General features: G+C 35.5%; 1 protein-coding gene across 4 annotated transcripts in view; it reads left to right on the top strand.

Moving 5' to 3' along the window:
- KIDINS220 (kinase D interacting substrate 220) overlaps window positions 1-16778 on the top strand; it is an 81243-nt gene extending 64465 nt beyond the window's left edge. For 2 of the 4 annotated variants that reach the window (XM_005521879.3, XM_014251439.2), the window contains exons 25-30: window positions 2272-2382; window positions 3258-3314; window positions 9378-9524; window positions 11311-11409; window positions 12279-12527; window positions 14385-16778. In XM_005521879.3, coding sequence (XP_005521936.1) covers window positions 2272-2382; window positions 3258-3314; window positions 9378-9524; window positions 11311-11409; window positions 12279-12527; window positions 14385-15653 — 1932 coding nt within the window. In that variant the 3' untranslated portion in view covers window positions 15654-16778. The remainder of the gene's footprint in view (window positions 1-2271; window positions 2383-3257; window positions 3315-9377; window positions 9525-11310; window positions 11410-12278; window positions 12528-14384) is intronic. The other 2 variants (XM_014251440.2, XM_088052799.1) reach the window with 2 other exon arrangements.
- The last annotated feature ends 6677 nt before the right edge of the window (window positions 16779-23455 follow it).

Below are 23455 nucleotides of genomic sequence, written 5' to 3'. Positions count from 1 at the left end.
TAGATTCTCCTATGTTATGGACCTGGAACTTCCAGTGATGTAATCTGTTAATTTTTGGTTTAAAACCCTGTTCTCCCTCTGGTTAGCTGTGAAGAGAAGATTATGGTCCCATTTAGAAGCTCTTCAATTTAGCACTGTGGCTCTCAGTATAGGGCTAAGCTGGACATGTACCATTTACCACTGTCTAATGGTTGGGCTGAAAGCTGAATTTAGTTCAGCTTCTCCAAATTGCTGCTCTCATGGATCAGTGTGGAGATGATGTATTTTACAGGGAAGATCAGAGCAGTAGACAAGTCTACCTGGGATGTCCTGTGTGGGAATGAGAAATTATGGTATATGAAGACTTATTTTTTTTACAAAAGAGGAGAAAATTCTTTGATATTTTGAAAATATTATGTTTTGCTAAATCCATTAAGCTTTGTAGGCTATCTGCAGATTTGAAGAGCAACTTTGCACCAATATATATTAATATTGCTCTCATGTTTTCATGATACCTCTACTGTACTTCAAATGAAGATTGAGTCTGTAGTGCTTGGCCTCCTAATGGAAAATTAATCCCACAGTTGGGAAACAGTGGAGTAGCTGAAATGGGCTCAGGAGTTGATTAGAAGTTATGAGAGGATTGTGGGATAATTGCCTTAGTGGACAGATTTTTTCCATTGCTTTGTAGTTTGGTATCATGCAACCAGCAAACTCCCCGTGTGTTTCAGAGAAGAGGCTTTGCACTGAGAGCCAGGCACTTGAATGCAGTTTGATTATTAAGCATTTCATGCTTAGGGGTTTCCCACATGGTTTAAGCTCTTAGTGGAAAACTGAGGCATTAAATTATTCTGTGGTATTTTCTGGAAATTAATTTCTCTCTAAAAAAAAGTTTGTAGTATTTGTAGAATGTGCCTTATGACAGTGGAATAGTTTTAATTCAGTGGACTTCCCTGCATCATTCTATACTAGCCAAATAATATAAGGCAAAGGCTAGGTAACCAAACTTCCCCATTTAGACTAATGGTTACGATGAATATTGTGTAACTTTGTATGTTGGAAGACCATATGAAATTTTTGTGGTAATTGTGTGAAAGTGCTCAGAATCTACCTCTAGCTAAGAATATAGAACCATTTTTATTTTCCATGAAGTGCTTGAAGTTGTAACATATGCTGTCTATATAAATGATATACTCAGAAATTAAACTTGAATTTCTCAGTTCATTTAGAGCTTTTAAGTTAAAGTTAAGTTTTTAAGTCTTTATTGGCAAATCTAAAGTGGACTATTTCAACAAATTTTATTCCTTCCTCATAGATTCTCCCTTAAGTCATAGAATTATTTACTCTATACTGAATTTGGTGCTCTAGACTAATCAGAATCTTGTCATGTACAGAAACACAAATCAGATAACATGTTCTCTTGTGAAATAGCTGGATAGTATAATTTTGAAAAGGCTACATATAGAAGCATCAGAAATCAGTAATACAGCCATTGTTTTGAGATTTATTTTAAATTTTTATGGTGTTTTGTTGGTTTCTAGTTGTTTGTTTGTTTTTGTTTTTGTTTTTTTATTTTGGGAGTTTTATTAAGAACTGGGCAATGAGTTGAAAGCAGTGAGTGCTGTAATTCTGCTTTTCCTAAAGTCTAAATTAACACTGTCCCTTAAAATGGTATGTGTATTGAACAACATGCATTAATGTATTTCCAGCAAAACAAAGCTCCAATACTGTCTGCTATAAGCATCTATTCACATGTTTATGAAATCTAGTGTTTGTGGAAGCCCACAGGTTGAGTACCACAAATATGGGAAGTCCAGTGATGCTATTATATACCATGCTTTTTGTTTATTTGGTATAATTGTCTTGGCTATTATGAATGACTCAAAGTTTTACTGAGCATCTGATTTTTAGTTTAGAAGATCAGAGAATGAAATTGTCAGAATTGTTGTTAAATTATCCTTTTCCCATATTGAAAACAGATGTTAGAATGTAGTTACCAAAACCGTTCTGACTCTGTTCCTCCAGAAAACTATACCAGAGCACCCATTGGCTCTGAGAAAAAAAAGGGGGTCATTTGCTGAGGGATTTTGAAGAACTCGCTCCAGAACGTTTGATTGAATTCTGTTCAATGGTTCAATGCAAAAAGTAAAGAAAGCTATTAGTAATTGCTCTTTTTACTTTATGAAACTCAACTAGAGGATGTGTTTTGTTGTAATGATTTTTATTTTATTATTACCTTTTGATTTGTGTAATTGTTTGTCCCTTTTTTGTTACACCTTTTTTTTTCCATAGCCATTCTTTGCCCCATATCTTTACATGCCAAGGTATTACCCTGGCAGTTCTCATCTCATCTCACGTCCACCACTAAAAACGAGTTTGTCCAGAGATCAGAACAATGGCCTAGTAAGTATTTTGAAGGGTAATTCAAATACTAACCTAGACAATATAGTGAGTAATGAAAATGAAAGTTATTAATGATGACTCTGTGTTAGACAAGTATAAGCTTTATATTATAAATATTTTAAGCAAAGGTGTTATTAACATGTAATGTGAATGTATTTTGTTTTAACTTTAGAAATTCCTTACAGAGGAAAACCAATTCCAGCACCCATATATAAAGATTAGAGGAGAATGACCTGTGATATTGGCAAAAAAATATATTAATGAAAATGCCAGATGTACTATAATACCAAAATAGATGTAGTGATATAAGAAAATGAGTGCTACTTGTAAATTTATGTTCAGGTTTTTTAATAATATGTCACAAATTCTTTGTATCTGGAGAAGATAAAATTACATTCTTTAATGTCATAAAGAATGCTAGAAACTGGAGGATCAAATTCAAATGTTAAAATAATTCTTTTTATTATTCAAGTAAAACAAAATACATTTTATCTTAAGTGTTTTTGCAAGTACATATAATTCAACTTTACTCATTAGAAAGGCAAAACTAGCAGACTTTTCTAGCTTCCTATAGAATGATAAATTTCCTGTTTAACAGTATTTATTTTGCTGACAAATGGCTGTTCAAATGGAATTAAGAACTAAGGAAAGACAAAAAAGTAAAAGCCTCACTTATTGGTTGCTTTAATTCTAAATATTGATACAATGAGCAAGGCTGTTAAAAGATGGTAAAAGCTTTAATCACTTAAAGAAAACAAATGTGTTTCTATTGAATTATGTATTATTATGAGATCATTCTCATTCACTGTTTTCTTCATAATTTTTGTTGAGCCCTTGATCATTTTACCCAAACCGTAATATTTTGTTGTTGTTAGGATGTTATCAAGGAGGATGCTGATGAGGGGCTTCCTTCACCCACAGACCCCTCAATGGTAAATGAGTAGTCATGTGGTGTGGAAATTTTAGCATCTCATTGCTTTTTCAGCAGTAATGAGTCTGCATTAATCATAACTGCAGTTCACTAACACTGCATCAGTGGCTTTGGTGGGCAAATAGAGTAGCTGAAAACTAATGTAGTTCGTGAATGAATTTAAAAGCTAATATTTCACTTGTAAGATGTACCCTATTTTCCCCTGTAGTTTTCCCCTTGCCTTTCTCAGTAGCTGTGGTGAGCTTTCAGTAAAGTGTCGTGGTAGCTAAACAGAATGTAGAATGACAGCTGGTCATTCAGTGCTTAAGTTTTAGAAGTAATTGTGTTTTTCTGCTTCAGTCAATTCTCTTGCCCGAATCCTACTTCTTTAGCTGGTGACTATAAAGCTATTGCAGGTAACATAGTATAAGGCAGCTTTGATAGAAATTGAAAAATGAAATATTGCTGGTCATAAGCTTATTCTTCAGTCAGAATGTTAAGTTACCTTTTCTATGACTTGTTTTGTTTTATCCTAAGTATTCATACTTAGGATGTTATCTTTATGGTATATATATTTTAACTCTAATTATGATAATCATGATTTATACCAAAACAAAAAGTTTAATGTGACTGTCATGATTCTCTTAATATTTGCTGCCAATAGTTGTTGGCAACAGTTCCAGTTCGATTGCATTTACTTTTTCTTTTAGTAAATCATTGCAAAAATCTTTTTCTACTGTTGTGCAATGAAAAAATATCAAGCCCCACACAGATTCCAAACTCATAGAGTTATGATTAACTCTGCATAACTTTCACTGAGAAACCATGTATGTGCAGTGCAATGGAAAATGTACACTGAATTTCTGTCTCCCAAGTAATTTGCTACCTTGTGGAAAGGGATGACTTTGGACTAATTTTTCCTTTGGAAATGCCACCCTTGTGTTTGATTCCTTATCTGAGTATCCCATTCTTTTCCCAGACCTTTGAGACTTGTCAGTGCAAGGAGAATTAAGGACTTTCTCAAAAGTATTAGTGTAATGGCTGAAGAGTGTGTGTCCCTGTGAGTGTGGGAAGGGACACAAGCCTGGAAAAGTGGGATTTAGTCTTGAGGCACAGTAGTGAATGAGTTCCAGCAGCAGAACTGGAACTGGGTGCTCTTCTGCTTGCTGCTGAGTGTGTATCTTAACACTCATTTAGGTGAAGCTTCAAACAGCAGTTTAAAAGACCCTCGTAAGTTAAGTAACCTATTGCCTTTAAGTAAGAAAATACAGGAATTAAAACATTAAAAAGAAACTTCCTTTGAGATAATGATAATGGAAGATTTTGTAAGATTTGTTTTTTAATTTAATTTATACTATTGTGAGTCTGTAATGCAGCATACCAGATCATATACTTTTCTCAGACTTAGCAATATTTAACCTATGGTATAAATCTAAAACTTGGAATTTTGGAATTTTTTTTAAAGTCTCTTGGGAAGTTGACAAGAAGGTTGTTAGTGAGGATATATGTGATGTCTTATCAGAGTTTCATCTATTCTCAATCCACTTATTTTTTCAACATCATTGAATTTTCATTGAAAGGAAACAATATTGTATTTGTGTTATGTGCTACAATTATCTGTAGATGATGGGTACAATAATTTCATCCAGCTATTTAGGTAGCTCTTAATTGATGTGTCATTGATACTGTATAAGTGATCCAACTTATTAAATGGTTTGGTGCACGCAAAGTAATTAAATAAACTAAAAAATCCTGCACAAACTAGTTAATGAACACCAATGTAATGAACACGAATGTGTAATTGGTTTGGTGATTGAAAACAAGAGAAGCATGTAGAATCAAAATTGTCTTTCATGCTAAACTGGCAAGGAGCCAGAAATGTTGCAACTCCTGTGTAAAATAGAGAATAATCATTGTTTTGAATGTTTGAGTCATAACAGGGTGAAAAAACAGGATTATTCAGGAGTATATTTTTTTTTTTCATACAGATCATAATTTCTGCTTATTGCATGAGTTGACAGAGCTGTGTGGAGCCTGTTACATGATTCTAGTTATGGGTCTGCTGTTGTCAGTCTGTTGGAGTGACCAAGTTCTGAAATTCCAGACCATCATCATTAGTCTCATAATACCTGTATAAGTCTAGGTTAGCTTAGTAGAAGTCAGGAATATTTTGAGTATAGTCATCCTGTATCAAGAATTTTACTTCAGTCACCTTCTGTACTTAGATTCTGTTGCTGATGATAAAACTTGTCTATCTCAGACCATAGTTTACTGTTCTTTGCTGAGTGGATCAAAACATAGATGTCAAACTGGTAAGCTGACCAAATACCATCTATTTAGTTGTATCAGCATGAAGCTTCATTGCAAATTTTAGGTTATCAGCTTGAATCACTAATGAAAGTAGTCTTTAGATGCTGGCCTTTGTCATCTGTGATGGAGATAAACATGCATTTCTGCTGGTTTTACTGTACAAATGCTTATTTCTGAATAACTTCAAAAACTTCTAGTGTGCCCTTTTGAAGAGTTTGTAGGTGGATTGCAGTGTTACCAGTCATGGAATGGTAACATGGAATGGTTCACAGAATCTCCTTTTATATTAGAAATCAAACTAGCATTAGCAGTGCTTATCTGTCATAAACTTGATTTTGTGCTTTAGTTTGCATTGTTAATTTTTACTTCTTAGGAAGTAGCTTGTTCCAATGTAATTACTTTGTTTAAATACATTTTTTCATACTGCACTGAATATATAATCCCTTAAGATGTAGTATGTGTGCTTTGAATGAGGACTAATGTGGCCCAGAGCATGTACTAGAGATAAGCATAAAATACTTAAGAAACTGAAAGTACTTTTCAAAAGTTTGAGCATGAATGAAAGTGTATGGCATGGAAATTTTCTTATGGATTTTCCAGTATTTTTGTGCTTTGAATATTTGTGCTTATAAGAAATAACTTTTTTGTGGGTGGTGCTTGTTCGTTTCTGAGGCTTTTTCGAGGGGGTTGGGGGCGAGGGGAGCTGGCAGATTTGGTTAGACAGAAGTTCGAAAAATTATTTGAGGTACGTTAGTAGTATAATGTGATCTTGAAATGGCAGGACAATGCTTTTCACTAAAAGGAGGATTTTCTATCAGAAACATAACCTAGAACCTTTATGCAAAACAGAATATAGCAAGTGGTTTTTTTACAAATGCAAACCAGAATAATCTACTCATGAAAATAGTATTTGTATAGCATATCCTAAATGTATACTTTGAAGACCTATTTTAAAAGTTTCATCACATGAAAATATCCTGTGTCTGTCCTAACCCTGATTTCCTCTGTTTACTTAAAAGCATGTTCTCTGTATGTTCAACTTTTGTGATGTCACTTTAAGCTGTTACTTATTTTAGTTCTGTTTTGTCCTTTTCTCAAAGATGTGTAAGTCTGAGTTAAACAAAAACAGACAGGTACAGCCATTTTCTGAGAATCCTCATTCACTTGTTTCAGAGTCATTCCAGAAGCTATCATACTGGTGCTTCATGCTGGGCTGTCTGTAAACTAATGCTCATTACTAGCCTTGAGGTTTGTTTTGACAAGCTGCTTTTAGCTTTTGCATGGCAAATACTTTTCAGACTAATGTTCTCTAAGCATCTCTAACAAAACCACTAAGGCTGAAAAATGTGTCAGTTTAAGTACAGTTTTAATTCACTTACATGATGACAATATCCCTAAAGCTATTACATTACTTATTCTTCAGAGAGTGCTTTTCATAGAGAATGATTTGGATTAATGTGCATCTATTTCAAACAGTTCACACTTCAACAAAAATAGTCTAAATATTTCAGCTTTTATGAATCTTTTTTATACACTGAAAGCAAAGTTTCTAAACTAGGTCTGAATGCATGCATAAAGAATTGCTTGTCCTTGACTGTTAGAGAAATATTTTGATCTGAATGAGAATCTGTTAAATTAGAAGTGTTTAAAATTTTCCTTCATTTATTTCTGGATATACCATAGATAATATATTTAATAGATTCTGAGAACAAAGGCAATTGCTAACACATGTTGCTTAGGGATCATTTATTTTAGTGGTGCCACAATGTAATTTTGGCTGTAACAGTTTCTTTTATTTTAATTGATAAGCCTTCTTTCAAAAAATAATTAAGATTTGAATTAACTTAGTATCTTGTCTTTGTTGATGTATTATCTAACTCATGCCAATAGTAAATAGTGTGTTTACGAGAAAATAATGGATTTCTCTGGTATTCTGAGGAAAAATCCACAGTGATTTCTTAAAGAGGAAAATTAAAAATGTTCATAAAAGAAATATATGATAAACAGATAATGGGTGAAGCTTCATTCTGTCATTTTCATCATTTTGATGATTGGCTTATATCCTTGACATGATACAGATTTTAGATGTGCTAAAAATCAGACTTAATTGAGACCTAAAATTTGTCCTTTAGATGCCTGTATAATAACTCATTAGGTATTGTAGGCACCAAACTAGCGAGACACTGCAGAATGTGAAAAGTAGTTGTCATGGCCTCTAAAGGAATCCCAAGCCCTAGTTTAAGTGCCTAGACTGGAGTGAAATTAAAATGTTTAATTTTTCTGCAGTCATTTAAGTTGATTGCCTTCTCAGGAAATGGGATATATCTTTTGTTTGTTTATTATCTAGTTGACCTGACATTAAAAAAGATTGGTGCCCCAGCTACTTCCAGGCAAGTGTATTAACTTCCAGGCTCAAATTCCCCACAACCCGCAGTAGTGTTCCCAAATGCTGCCTTTGAATTACTAATTGAATAAATTCTTTGTAAATACCCTGGTTTAGATAATTCTGATAAGGTTAATGGTATTCTCTGTGATAGCTCTTAGTTTTGGGATCTAGTAATTTATATTAATTCTGCAAGATTAAACACCTTCAAAGTAATTAAATAAAAATGGGAGACAATACTACAGCTCCAAAACTAGTCTTCATTGATGATTTGAGGAATATAATAAAACTTGATTAACAGGGTAGTTAAAATGCAGTTTTGCATCCCAGGGTTTGTGCATGTGATGATGACCTCTGAAGCTTAGAAGCTCTTTTGCATCCTTCCAAAATGAACTGTTTGGTTCACAGTCCACAATGCTGAACCCAAAACTTCATGTCCAGAAAAAAGGGAGGATGTGACCTCCCTTACAAGTGGAAAATATTTTTGAACTGATTCTGATCTCACTTTTAGGAATTTGGAATCACTAGTGTAACTGTGCATAGGTTCCCATCCAGGGGAAATTTGTTTTTTTTTAAAGAACATACTGCCTTAATATACTGTCTACCTTCAGATGCATTTGTTTTTGTTTTCCACCCTTTCTTTAAAATTCCCAGAAGTTACCAGTATTAACAGGACAACTCTTGTGTTACAGAACTGAATCATAAATAATTTCTACCTAAATCTTACCTAAGTTTGAGGTACATGAAGCATCCTCTTAGTATCTTGTAGGGCATTTGCAGTGCTGCTGTTTCAGTACTGTGGTACACAGCCCCTTGGCTGATCTTGCATAAGTGAAGTTGAGGGAACCTCTGGAAAATGAACAGATATTGTTAAAATTACCCAATTAATCCAAGTAATTGAGGAGTCATCTTCTTGTGTGTCTCTGAGTTTTAGGTCATCTTTGTCTGATAATAAACCAGGAGTTTTTAAGATGGAAAAACCAAGTTCTATTTGCATTATTTGAGAAAAAACTCCAAATATCCCAAAACCAAACTAACTACTAAAGTTAGGGGAAAACTTGTGAGTGAAACTGCATTATAAATTGATTAATCTGTACTTAATATTTCTGATTTTTGTGTTTCTTTGATTAAAATTATGTAAAAGGGTTATTTTGTCACAAAGGCAGGACTCAAGATGCTGGTTTTTTTCTCCTATAAATACATGTAATGAATGTTTCCCAATATATAGTAGTTAAAAATTATAGTAATTAAAAATGCCTGTGCATTCTTATTCTCATCTCTTAATTTTAAAATGTAGTTAAACACAGCTTGATTTGCGTTAGTGTGTATTGTGAATTTCTGGGTGTACTGAGTACTGGAACAAGTCTTATGTGAACATTCTCTCTCTTACAGGGAGCAGGAGCAGGCACAGGGTCAGCCACAGGAGTATCACATGTGTCTCTGAGCACAATGAGTGTGGAAGCTGTGTGTGAGAAGCTAAAGCAGATAGATGGTCTGGACCAGAGCATGCTACCTCAGTACTCTGCAACTATAAAAAAGGTATCAGCTGAATTTCATTAATGTGTTTTGTTCCTAAATGTAGAGATACATAAGGAAAGGAAAATGTTTAGTTGCCTCTTTTCCTGAAAATGTTTATTTAAACACATCAGATGTTAAAATAACATCCTAAGTTCTGGGCATGACAAGTTTGGAGGACATTTTAATACAAGCATTCATTTTTCAGAGAAAATGCTCTCTGTTGAAAAGGACAGTCAGAAATATAAATGCTGATGAAACTGGTTATTCTGAGAAGAGAAGCAAGAAAAATGTTTTCAAAATTGCCATGTGTAATAAAAAAATAAAGGGTTGCAAATGTATTCTGTATCTAGGTAGCAATATCCCTTTCTTTTTTCTCTGTGAAAAATTAGCACATCTCTCCTGTTGTAAATGAGTGGTGAAGATGGTTCCATTTCTTTATCAACAGTCCACATATATTTGCTTCAGAAAAAGGTCACTGTTTTACTGCCTCTCTTCTTTTCTGTGATAGATACATTAACACAGAATTATTTTTTGCTCTTTAACTTTTTTCACCATTCTGTGTGCTCTTTTTTTTACAAAGAAAGAAGGGAAAAATATGAGGGTTGTCATTAGTCAGTGCTTTTGCTGAGCTCACTTTGTCCTGGAACCTATCATATCTAAATAATACGGGAAGGATGTTGATTCAAGGATTGTTATGACAGGTTCATCATAGGAAGCTTCAGCGAAGTTACTTAAAGAAGAAAGCAAGAAGTAGGATGTTAGATTGCAGGTCATTAAGTGAAGCTGCAAAAAATTTCAGTTGCTTCTGTTGCTCCAGAGTGCAAAAATAATGTGCTCTAATGAGATTCCTCTTCTTATTTATATTTTTGCATTTCTTACAAGGGATATCATGTAAAAAAGAAGAATGAAAATGGCTCAGCCTGGTCTTTTTCCTGGTTTGACTAAGACCATCTGCTAGGATATGGGAACAGAACCATTGAGATCCCTCAGTATAAGGAGAGCTCTCATCTTGGGTCTCCCATTTTCTGGCTGCTCTCCTAAGACATGATTTCTCTTTTACATTCTGTCCATATGCTGATACACAGTATAAAGAGAAATACCTCTTGCTTTTATGCAATGAAAATGGTTCTGTGTTGAATTTGGTGCTTTTGGAAGTTAAACACTATATAAACATGCCGAATGTAAGGAATCACCTTTCTAGAACAGAGATGTTGTTTAAACATTTCTGTGTTGATCTCTGATTGATGATGAACATTAGAAAGAAGTCTAATCTATCTCCGGGTATTTCTGATGATGGGAGGAATGTAAGCCTGTTTTATGTAGAGAGGGAACTTAATGGAGGTAGTACTTGATCTTAGATGCCTCTAGCCAGGAGTCAGATGCTGCTTGGAACTTCATTGTCGGATTATCTTCAAATGCTTGGGTGTCTGCAGTCCATTTGTGTTCTGAGTTGGAGAAATATATACAGATTAATGTGGCTTATTGTCCCTGAAATTTTCTACCACTTATGCGTTGTTGTCTTATGTCTGTATATAGGACATGATCATATTGCCTTTCATATACACATTTAATGGGTTTAATATTTCCATTTTTTTTCCATGACACATAGGTGTTTCTTGTCCATCAGAAATCATCACTAAATATACTTCTATAAAAACACATGGTTATATAGAATTGGACTTAATAGTGACTTTGGGAAATTTCACTAGTAGTCTGCATCCAGCTTTACCTCTGCCTTTTTTGTCTGTTACTGCCATGCCATGAGTCTTTTATCCATAATTTACATTATTTAGTTTTATTGTTTCAGGCAAATATAAATGGCCGTGTCTTGGCTCAGTGCAACATTGATGAACTGAAAAAAGAAATGAGTATGAATTTTGGTGACTGGCACCTGTTCAGGAGCATGGTAAGACTTTTTGTTCAGTTTTCAGGTCATCATAAATTAGTCCTTTCCAATATGAATATTTTTTTCTTTTTGGTTGCTTTCTTGTTATCATCATTTGTAAGTTTGTAAGTATTGTCTTAAAGCATGAATGCACCTGCTCTTTTGTTACTTTGTCTTTTTTGTCTTAAGCACTAATGAATAACTGTTATCTATGGATTTGCATCTTAATTGATTGTGAAAGCTGAAGTTTTGCCTCTTTTTTTTTGTGGGATCTGGTTTTTCCTGTATGGATTCCCTTTTCAAATTTGCCTATTTTAATGACATGGTCAGAAATTAACTCTTTTTTAAATCTCTGTCCTACTGCTGAAGTTAGTCAGGGAGTTCAAAGTATGTGTAATAATAAGTGCAAGGAATTGGGCAGCCAGGCTGTTACAGTGAGGGTTATGCGTTGCAGAGAACTGAGTTTTCTCTTAAGTATTTTTAGACTATTGCCAGTTTTCTTTCTTGAAATAACAGATTGTCTCTCAACTATGTCAGTCTCGAAAACACTGAGAATTACATGATGAAATTTGTTGTTTGAGATACGAAGTGTTTGGTTTTGTTTTAAAATTTGTAATTTATCACTTATTAGTTTTACAAGAATTTAAGTAATTTTATAGCATATGAGTTCTTTCTAGGGTTTGAGCAGTAATAAGAAAAATTTGTAAATATTGAAGAATTATTTAATGATTTTTCTTTGTACTTTTCCATGGTCAAAACTGAATGTACAGGTACACTTTTACGGCTGTGAATTCCTCGTTCCTATTTTCAACAGAATTCTTGTTTATCAATTTTGAGAACTTCTTCTATTTATGTAATTACATTTAAACTGTCCCTCTTTGCATGTTAAGATACTTGAAATGAGAAATTCAGAAAACCAGGCTGCTCAGGAAGATGCTCGTGGAGCAGCAGAGCATGGTACAGCTGCGATTCCTCACAGTGACCTTACTCGCCGTCCTGGCCATAACACTGAGCTGCCTCACACTGAGCTGACAGGTCTTGCTGGTCAAGCTCCCTACACACTGAACTTCAGCTTTGAGGAACTCAACACAATTGGTCTCGATGAAGCTCCTCCACGCCATAGTAACTTAAGTTGGCAGGTATTTAATAAAGAAATGTATTCTGCTTGCTTATCTGAATGGAAAAGAGGTTTTTTTCAGTCTTGGATATAGACAAGTTAAGAAATAAGTCTCTAGGATAGTTCAGATGCTTTTAGTTCTCAGTCTTGGTAATGCCTAGTTCTGCAGAGATGTAAACTCTAACCATACTCTGAGTTGAAGTCTTTAGTCTTAGCCATCTGAAAACTATTTATCTGTTCCAGTAATCACTCCTCATGACAAAAAAAATAAAGATATCATGCTTTTCTCATCTAGCCTAGGGTGGTGTCTTCCAAGGTTTCTGTATTTTTGTATTATTCAGGCTTTGTGTATGAAATATTTTAGCTATGTGCTAACCAGAGATTAGCCCATTCAACAAATACTTTTGCTAGGTATCTGAAAATAGACAACTACAGTGCTCCATAGCATCAAAACTTTGTCCTTACAATGCATAACCTTTTCATAGATTCCAGAACTGACATCCTTCTCCAATAGGTTGTGGTCTGTTTTCTTCTGCATCTTATGAGACCACCTGAAGTGCTGGATTTTCATTTGTCTATCCTTAAGAAATAAGACAAATCAGTTGGTGGCTAAGTATTGGTTAGAATTAAAAAAAAAGAAGAAACAGCAAACCCAGTGGGGTGGACCCTTTTCATGTCCAAAAGTAAATTATAAAATCTTGAAGTTGCAACAAAATAAAAAGACACCAGAGATTCCTATACTATAGGTGATACTTTTAATAATCAACATTATGCGAGTGGGTTTGGGATATATATCCCAGAGATAGATTTCTATCCCAGGTACTTCTGAGTGTGTGTATGCACACTCGTGTATGTTTCTAGGATACTAATTATCCTTACTGCCCTTTCCATGGAGTATCAATATATGTTTTTTCTAGACCAAAGTGGCATTACACAATTGATGTATTTGAATAAACAGTGCTTCTGATGCCTATATATTTACTGAAATTGAATCAAAGGAATGAGAAAGGTAGTTTGTCCTTAAAAAAACATTTTAATTCACCTGTTAGAATTTTTTAAGTCAGTACTGATTAGTATTGCAGCTTCACTGTTGTGGTAAGCTGACCCTGGCTGGATGCTAGGTGCCCACCAAAGTTTCTGTATCACTGCCCTTCTCAGCTGGGCAGGGGAGAGGAAATATAATGGAAGGCTTGTGGGACAAGATAAGGGCAGGGAGAGATCGCTCACCAGGAACTGTCACTGACAAAACAGGCTGCTCTTGGGGAAATTAGTTTAATTTGTTACCAATGAAATCAGAGTTGGGTAGTGAGAAATAAAACCAAATTCTAAAAACAGGCATGGGGGCAAAGAGGGCTATTTGTCAGAAAACTGATTTTTTGAAATCAGATACATGCAATGGAATTTTGCCAGGATATATTGAAGTATGTATGGTGGGGGTATTTTGAAAATGTTTTTGAGAGATGTTCAACATTTAGATGAATTTTTGCTGTCTTTCTAATATAAAATGCAAATTTTGTAAATGTATGAAGTATATAGAAAAGTCCATCTTGATATACAAATCCAGTTTTTATAATTATATACTCAAAAGAGTCTCAAATGTACTGGATAAAATGCTTGTTCTGTGGAAATTTTCCATGATGGGAACCAACAATAAGAATATTTTCTAAGTTTAGTATGTGTTTGTGATTCCATGTATATGTTTATAGTAAGCATATTTTAATTATAGTGTTTATCATTTCACTTGCATAATCTTATTTGCAGCAACAAAAAGAATAATTTAAGTACATATTTTATGCTCTGAGTTATTTCATTTAAGATTGATAAAAGTAAAAATAAATAGGTCATTTAACTGTGGCCTTTCTCTCCTCTTTTTTTCCAGTCACAAACTCGTAGAACTCCAAGTCTTTCAAGTCTTAACTCTCAAGATTCTAGTATTGAAATATCAAAGCTTACAGACAAGGTTCAGGCAGAATACAGAGATGCATATAGAGAGTATATTGCTCAAATGTCACAGTTAGAAGGAGGTGCCAATTCTACCACAGTCAGTGGGAGGTCCTCCCCTCATAGCTCAAGTGCTTTCTATATGGGCCAGAGCACATCAGGGGGCTCCTTGCACTCCAGTGCAGAACAAGAAAAAGGAAAAGATGGTGAACAGAAACAAGATGATGGAAGAAAGTCCTTTTTGCTGAAGAGGAATGATGTTGATTACAGTACTTCGGGTGTTTCTACTAATGATGCATCTCCTTTGGATCCCATTACTGAAGAAGATGAAAAATCTGATCAGTCTGGTTCCAAGCTTCTCCCAGGAAAGAAGTCTTTGGAAAGAACAAGTATTTTCCAGGCTGCAGATTTAAAGCTTAAGGGAGTTACTCTACGGTATCAGAAACTTCCCAGTGATGAAGATGAGTCAGGAACTGAAGAATCAGATAATACTCCACTTCTTAAGGAAGGCAAAGATAAGAAAACAGATATCAAAATAGAGAAGCAGCCCAAATCTCCAGAACATGGTTCTGAGCCTATTAGAACCTTCATCAAAGCAAAAGAGTATTTGACAGATGCCCTTTTAGATAAGAAAGATTCATCTGACTCTGGTGTAAGATCCAATGAAAGTTCTCCAAATCATTCCCTCCACAATGAAGGAGCAGATGATTCACAGCTTGAAAAGGCAAATCTCATTGAGCTTGAAGATGATAGTCACAGTGCAAAAAGAGGAATTCCACACAGCCTTAGTGGCCTTCAAGATCCAGCTGTGGTTCGCATGTCTATTTGCTCAGAAGATAAGAAGAGCCCTTCTGAAAGCAGCCTGATAGCAAGTAGCCCAGAAGAGAGCTGGCCAGCCTGCCAGAAAGTCTATAATTTAAACAGAACCCCTAGTACAGTCACCTTAAATAACAACAGTGCTCCAAGCAATCGAGCTAATCAAAATTTTGAAGAAATACAAGGTATCAGAGATCCATCTCAAATTATCCTGCACCCTGGCTCAGGTTCCAATTCAACTGCAGTTCAGAATGAGAACCTGAAGACGGTTGCTCACAAGCGGGGCCAGCGTTCAAGTTATACCAGGCTTTCAAAAGATTCATCAGAGCTCCACACTGTTGCAGCCTCAGAGGGGGCTGGTTTTGGAGAAGAGAGAGAGAGTATTCTCTGAAGAGCAACCAGATTAAAAAGAATATGCTCATGAATTGTAGCTTGGAATTCTTTGTCAGTCTGTGGTTATATTAATCTCTGTAGTTCAAGCTTTCAGTATTGTAAAGGAAGGACTAGATGATTTTCAGTCATGTTCTCTGAAAGGAGGAGTAATTTCTACAAGAAGCAAACTACTTCAGTCCTTCCCTACATATAAAAGCAGTAGTTCTCAGCATGGAAGATCAGTTCTTTGTTAAAGACTGTGCAAAGGTTTGGTCAGGGGCAGATTTTACAGAAGTATGGTTTAATTATGAAAAGTACAATGTGATTTTTCTTTTCTCTTGGGATATATATTGCTTATCCTATCTAAACATTCTGTTAATTCTCCCTGTTTGCAAGTAAAGTTAATACTGTCCATCCTTGCCATTTGATGTACAAGGTGCCAGAACATCAAATATCTGTGACACCCTTACCAAACTTTGCATTAATTTATGAATTAATGTGTGCAACATAAATTACATACATTGAAATTTGAGTGTTAAGGTACTTGTTTGGCTATATGTACGCTTTTGCTCTCTGTATGTTCAGTAGTTACTGTTGAATTTGTGAACTTTGGGTAGAGTGGTGACAAGGTTTGTAAGGAACGTTGTCTTTATGTGTCACTGGAATTGGCAGTTATTTATAAGGTAATACCTTAAAATTGACTTAGTGGATCCATTATTTATTTTAGGTATGCAGTTTTGCAGTCACTGAATAGATGGTCTCAGTAGATGCAACCACCACATTAAAATAGTGTAAGGATAAAGTATGAGTATGATGTTTGAATTTATGAAGCATTTGTGGCTGTGCATGGTTTTTCCTTGGTACAGTGTTTATCATTTTGTAATGGAAAAAAAATAAGCAGTGTTTAAAATAAACATTTTAAAACTAATGTATACCTTTTGGAATCTTGTCAAAGCTGTACTCCAGCTTCTTTATTTCTGAAGTACAGTCTTTGAAGATTTTTTTTTATCATCTGTGTGATGTACCTGAATGATGTTATAGCAAATACTTGTACTGTCCAGTGAAATCTGCATGGTTTTGAGAAGGAATTGTTCAAGCTGGACTCTGCTAGTAGAAAGAAAATAAAAAATAAGTGCATGTTGGGCTTGTGTCCAAATTTCTTTTTATTTGCAGTATTTTGTTTCTTCACTTGATAAATATGTTAAATCCATGTTGTTATGGTTAAAGTACTTCACAGATTCAATTTTTTAAAATGTGTTAAAACAATATAATTTTTAATATAATACTAAATAAACATAAAAATATATTTGATAAAAGAAATTGCCAAAGCAGACATTTCTCAATGAAGTGCTATGAGCTGCGGAGAAGTGGACACCCATCACTAGTCCTGAGCAATATTCCTGCTGTTTTGGCAGTCACATGTGCTGGTAACTCTGCACAGCTTTGCTTGTGTCCCAGTGCATCTCCAACCAGATGCTTCCCAAGGGACCTTGTAGGCTTGGCCTTTGTTTTCCAAATCAAGAAGATGCATTTCTGTGCCAGAGTCAACAAAAGTGTTTCTGCCTTTATGTAGGCTCTCTTTTTTTTCATTCCATGGGTATCTTATACTTAGAGGACTGGAGATGTGGTCTGCACATTTCTGGATTTGGTTGGTGTGTTACTTGGTTGAATTAAAATTTACTCATTAGAGTGTTACAGAAGTACTGGAAACTTGCGTGCACTATTAGAGTAATAGTTCGGCCAAAAAGCCTCTCAAAACAAAATAAGAAGCCCCCAAAGCCTGCGTAGCTTCATTATAATTTGCCAGGTCTTTGGGAATAGTTTTTTGGGTTGTGTTCTTCATCTTGAAAATAAGAGTACATTACTTTCAGACATTTTTGGGATGTAAAAGCTTTTGACAGAAACATAATTGTTTTGTAAGGGAAGACAAGTGTAGCCTTCTTCATTTAGACATACAGTATTGACAAAATATACCAATTATTTTGAATCATTGTATCTTAAGTCCTCCAAATAGATGAATGACAAATTGTCATATGGTTTTGAGCTATTTTTCTTCCTGAAAATTTTATCCCTCAAGTCTTCATAAAATACTGACATTGGGATGAAAGAGGTGGTTGAGTGGAAAACTTTTCAGTGTTTCTGTCTTGTGTTCACTAATACCAGTGAAATTGCTTACCATCACTAGGAAGCAATAGTTAAAAGAAAGTGTCTGTGTAAGATGGCAGAGGACTTACTGCAATTCTCCCTTGGGATATGTTGATCCATGCCACACATGGGATATGGGTGCCTAAAGTCATTTCAGTTCCAAACAGTGGTTCTGTCCAGTTTCATGGACTGCTTTAACTGCATTATATAGGAATTCAGGCTGTAGTTTATATCATTAAATGTATTCATGGACTTTTTATTTAATGCCTTCCTAGAAAAGTTCCTAGAATTGGGAAATATGAATGCTTCATAGCCAGTTTAAGAACAGCATGCCATAGAAGCTGGATTCTAACAGGACAGTAAATATAGCTGACTCCCAGAATCTACTTGCATAAAAATAACTAGACAGAGTGAATTTTTCTTTTAAGTTTTTTTTTTTAATACAGGTGTTCATAAGCTAACAGAAGAAACTGTGCTAGTGTGATAAAGGGAGAGAGGAGAAAACAAAGAAGGAAATGGAGTACTTAATACAACAGAGTAGTAAGTGTCCTTTAGTACATAACAGAAATATATGTCAGTTACTGTAAATGTTTAATGTTTTTTTCGCATGTAGAATATAATGGGATAAGATTTGCAAGAATTAAAAATACACTGCATAAATTAAAAATACGCTTTCCTAGCTGAAACTTGTTTTTTTTCTCTACTGCAGTTTCTATGACTACTTGCTTGCATAGTTGCACAATTTTTTGAGTTAAGAAACCATAAACAATTTCCAGTGTTGAAATATTTAATGTTACCTCTGTGACTTGTGGGAATCATGGAACCCAAGAGTTACATGGAAAATGGAAATGAATGAAAAGTATTAAACAGTAAGACAACTGCAAACTTATTTCTGGTAGTCACTGCTTTCCAGAACTCTTGTAATGATAGTTTATGTATCCACTCTAATTTTGGATGGCTGAATGTACAGGAACTTGAAACCATGACTACTTTGTCTAACTGAATCTTAAGAGCACAGTTTGGCTTGTCCTCATGTTATGATGCCTGGATAAGATTGCATGGTAGGGTGAAAATAAACCACTTTTGGAAGGAAAAGTTGGATGCAAGTAACATTCCTGGTTTTATATGAGACTCTTGTGGCTATTTGCCAACCTTTTCCAGAGTTGCAGTTTCTGAGGAAGTGGGAGAGGGAAATTCTTACATTTCATTTGTAAAACTTGAATTAAAATAATTGTCTGGTAAAATTCTTGGAGATCTGAAAAAAAGCTTTCAGTTTGTGCCTGTCCTGGTCACTCTGGGATATCTGATCGCCCTGTGTGACTTTGCCAAGACAGCGGAATAGGTATGGGATGTTGTTAAGTTTTCAGACCCTATCTTTCTTAACTTTTCTTTTCAAATACTGTTAAATTTTTGGGTTTCTTCCCCTTTTTTTATTTATGTAATCTTTGGGAAATTTTCCTGACACGCACTTAGCACGGGTTTATACAGAATGCTGAAAATAGGTGGTTTCTCTTGTGGTCTGGGGCTCAACCGTTCACTTCTGTCAACAGAATCCACAAAGCCTCTTTTTTACATATGCAACTCTCAAGGGAAGCTTTCTGGACCTTGCTGTAAGGAAGTTCTTTGTAAGACTGCAGGGTAACACAAGGAGAGGAGCCACAGTTCATCATGTTGTACCCTGTGGCTTTGATCATTTTGATGAGCTTTATCATCTTTTGCAGGTTTGTTTAAGTTTCTAAACATACTCCTAAGAAATTGCCAAAGAAAAATCATGCCTGAATATTTGGGGTTTCATAAATGAAAACTACAATAGTTGTAAAATAGAAATATTCATACTAGTTAATTTTCAGACACAAGCAAAAAACATTGTAGAAATTGGCATGAGATAAAGACTGCCTTTGGGATTTTGGTCTTTTCTGTGCTGTATGGGATCTGTAGTAAGGAGGACTTAGAGCAAAATTCCAATTCCAGTTAAGCAGTCATGACTGGAAAGACTATGCTAAACTTACACACTGTTTTCTGGCAGCCTTGTGCATCCTATTTTCTTGATTTCAGTTATCTTTCTTTTAAGGCCCATTTCATTACATTAAGGGCAGGGTGGGCAAAAATTTTACTTGGAATCTATCTTCTTGGAAATACAGAACAGTTTCAAAGATTGACATATTCTCACAGGTTTTTGAATTTTTACAAACAGAAGGAAAAAAAAGAGAAAATGGGAGCTTGAAAAAAAATCATAGTGTAAATATCACACCATCTTTCCAAGCTTTGAATCTAACATTTATATTTTCATGTGTGGGTCTGATTCCTCTGATACGCTTAATATTTTGGTGAAGTTTTGGCTTAGAAATTTATACCCTGTCTTCCATGAAGTAAGAATAGAACTACAGGGTTGTTAGCAATGGTTTTTGCAGTCACAAATGATTGTAGAAGACTGATACTGACAACACCAAATGTTTGGGCCTTAAAAAAGAATTAACAGGTGATGTTCTATTCCCGAGATTGTTGTGATGGTGACAGTGGATAAACTTCTAAAGGAAGTTCTGTTGGCCAATTTTCTTCTCTTAGTTTATCGTTATCTTGGGGTCACCTTCTTCTAAGGGGAAGGAAAAAAAAATCGCTGGGATATTTTAGAAGAACAAAGTATTTTGGAGGAAACAAAAGACAGGTGAGAGATTGTGTGACATTTTATGTAACAAAGGTTATAATTGAGAGTATTACAACTCATCCCCAGAAAGTCAAGGGTAATGCAGATTCATGTTAATGGATTCCTTGGGGCAGTTTAAAGTAAAAAACACTAAATGGTTGGTTTCTAAATAAATGTAGGATTTATTGCAGAACAACTTGGTTGCAATGGAAATCAGGTATGTAGCCATTTTGGTTATTATTATCTATAATTAATATGACAATATATGCTTTAAAAATGTATAAGGAAGGGACAAGTGTAGAAGATTCTCACCACCAAAAGGCATCCTTACAACAGTTGGCAGTTGCAATTATAACGTCTGTTGGTCAAAGTCGTGGTTGTAGACCATCAGGTAGTGGAAGAAGTCACACAGAACCCCCTAAAACACTACATCTATTGAGTTTTTATCAACTCAGGTTCAGGTGGGATTGGGAATGCCCAGGTACCTCTCCTGGGGTGGGGCGTTTCACACTGGAAGATGATTATGGATTAATGTGGTTCACGGGACACTTTGGAAGCCTTGGACACCTTCTGAGACCTTTGAGCTGTCTATTAGCTGTCTGCCCAGTAGAGTCCATCATGGCCCATCAGCAGAGATAGAAACCTTCAGGCTGAGTGCGAATGTCCCGGTACTTCCCCAGCAAGGGAGTTACCACAGCTGAGTTCACTTCAGTAAGGACAAGAAGACATTTCCCCCAGCCTGAGGGTTTGCCCCTTTCCTTATCTTGTTCAACACCAGCTGTAGCCTGTAGAGGTGTGCTCACCCCCTGCACCTGGTCGGGGTACTTTGCACATTGCCAGCTTGCTCCTGCAAGTTTGAGCTATCAGCATTCCAGTCTCTCTCCAGGATCACTTGTGGATACATTCTTCTCCCAGACCTGGGATGATTGGACAATAGCACTTTATCTTATCTCAAGTGTCTGTCACTTTCCAAACTCTGGTCAATAGGCATAATCAGGGTGTGGTGGCCTTCACTGGTTATCAGATGAACAGCTTCAGTTTGCTAGAATGGGCAGAAGTCCTCTGATAAATTTTTACAGTGTTTAAGCCGTTACCCATTTCAGTCTCTCACAGAGAGTTGATGTATATTTCTTTTAAAGATGAGATTTCAGCACGTAAGCATACTGAATTCTTGGAGCTGCCATTACACAGCAAAGTGTTCAGGGTTCTTTCATGTTTCAGGTCTGACTACTGAAATTGCATATCCTAGTTGCTTCTTACAGAAGTAACCTGGATTGCAGAATTATCTTTGTGAGTAAATCAGAGTGTCTGTATATCAGTACTGGAGTACATTAAGTTTATTGTTTATGAAAGAGGAGGGAAGGAATGCTAGTGGTCCATTATAAGATTTTTCTTTGTCTCTAGGATTTCTCATGGTAGAAAACAAAAGGAAAAGTTTGAATAGTTTGTATATGTCCCTGGAACCTAGAAAAAAACCCCAAAGGCATAAAATATTGACTGTGGGGAACAGTTAAACTAAAATGGAAATTTTGTGATGCCTTACTGCCTTGCCTCACTAATTAAACCACAGGGAAGCAATCAGCAGAGATTTAACTTTTTTGGTTTTCAGTATTTCTTCTGAAATAATGTGATGGTTTGTGCTTGGCTAAAAGCAATCCATATTCTTGAATATGTTTACATATTGTGGTACCATCAAATCTTTCTCATTTGTTATAGTACTTTAGAGAGGCAGCAGAACTTCCCTAGGTTCATTTTAGACACGAAAAATCCTTTCCCACCTCAGCAGTGGTAGAATACAGAATTATATGTATTTTTAGGAGAGTCCTGAGCATTTATCTGCATGTCAAAATGGACTTCAGTTGAGAGACCACCTTTATTTTATGTTCATTGAAACAATAAGAAGTCCTGAAATCTAAACTGAAGATTCCTGTAAAGTTGTCTTTTTCTCATTACCCAGCATTTTTTTTTTCCATCCTCCTTTTGTTCCTTGTTTGACTATAAACTTTGCAGCCTGTTTATGATCCTCTCCTTTTGGCAAAACCTAAGATTCTAGCTTTGAATGATTATAGCTTTAGGCATGCCAGTGATTTGGGACTTGGGGTATATTTGCTTTCCCTTATTGCTGGACGTGCTCCTGTCCTGTCTTGCCCCCATTCCCTGTGTTTGGTGCATGACAACATTGTGTGCTTGGAACTGTTTCAGTTCTGCCTCAACACCTGACTGGTTGTTGGTGCTTTGTTTGCTGACTTACCTTCACAAACTTTTTCCTGAAAACCTCAGAACTGCTGTACTCTGCAATTTTTTCCACTTCAGCAATGGCAGAAAATGCTGTTGTACTGCAGTGGTGGTGGTGTTTTTTGCTTGGATGAGGATATTTAATTGGTGGGGTTTTTACCCCAGCAAGGTTTTACAGCCTAGGTTGGCTCTAAGTTCTGCAATTAATTTTTCTCTCACTTCTCTCCATCCTCTTCCTCAGATCCTGGAAAATTTACAGGATATGCATATCCACAGACCATAAAGCTGGTTTTAAAATGCATTTTATCTGCTATCATTATTGTGGATGATATTGTGGACACATCTAAATAAAGTGCACTAATTTATATCTGCCAGTGGAAAAAACCTTCAAACTTTATTTAGGGGGAAAAATCTGCTTCTTTGTTTCCTTGCATCTGTTCCTGGTAAATAATCAGGCAATGATTGTTCATGGGATAAGGACACTTGTCAGCTCATCTGCATTCTAAGTAGTCTGTTAAGATTCTAGAACTTTATAGTCACACTCAGGAAGGGTTAATTTTCCTCATGGTTCTCTAAGTTATGCTTGATCATGCAGGTCTGAGTGGCACTGCAAATACTGTCATGTGCAGGGCATTTTAGCACTTGCTTTCAAGTAATCTGAAAGGTTCTACATTTGTTTAAAGACTCAAGAGTCAACCTTTGGTGTTCAGATATTTTTACTCTGAAAGATAAAAAGAAATCTTGATTTTTTTCATTTTCTATAAAAGACAAATCATCAAACCATAATCCTATTTAAC

This window comes from Pseudopodoces humilis, chromosome 3 (genome assembly GCF_049639895.1).
Source record: "Pseudopodoces humilis isolate 2021_Gansu_Grassland_sample_001 chromosome 3, ASM4963989v1, whole genome shotgun sequence".
Classification (NCBI taxonomy): domain Eukaryota; kingdom Metazoa; phylum Chordata; class Aves; order Passeriformes; family Paridae; genus Pseudopodoces; species Pseudopodoces humilis.
Note: the sequence above shows the minus strand (reverse complement) of the source record. Positions and strands in the feature narration are given on the sequence as shown.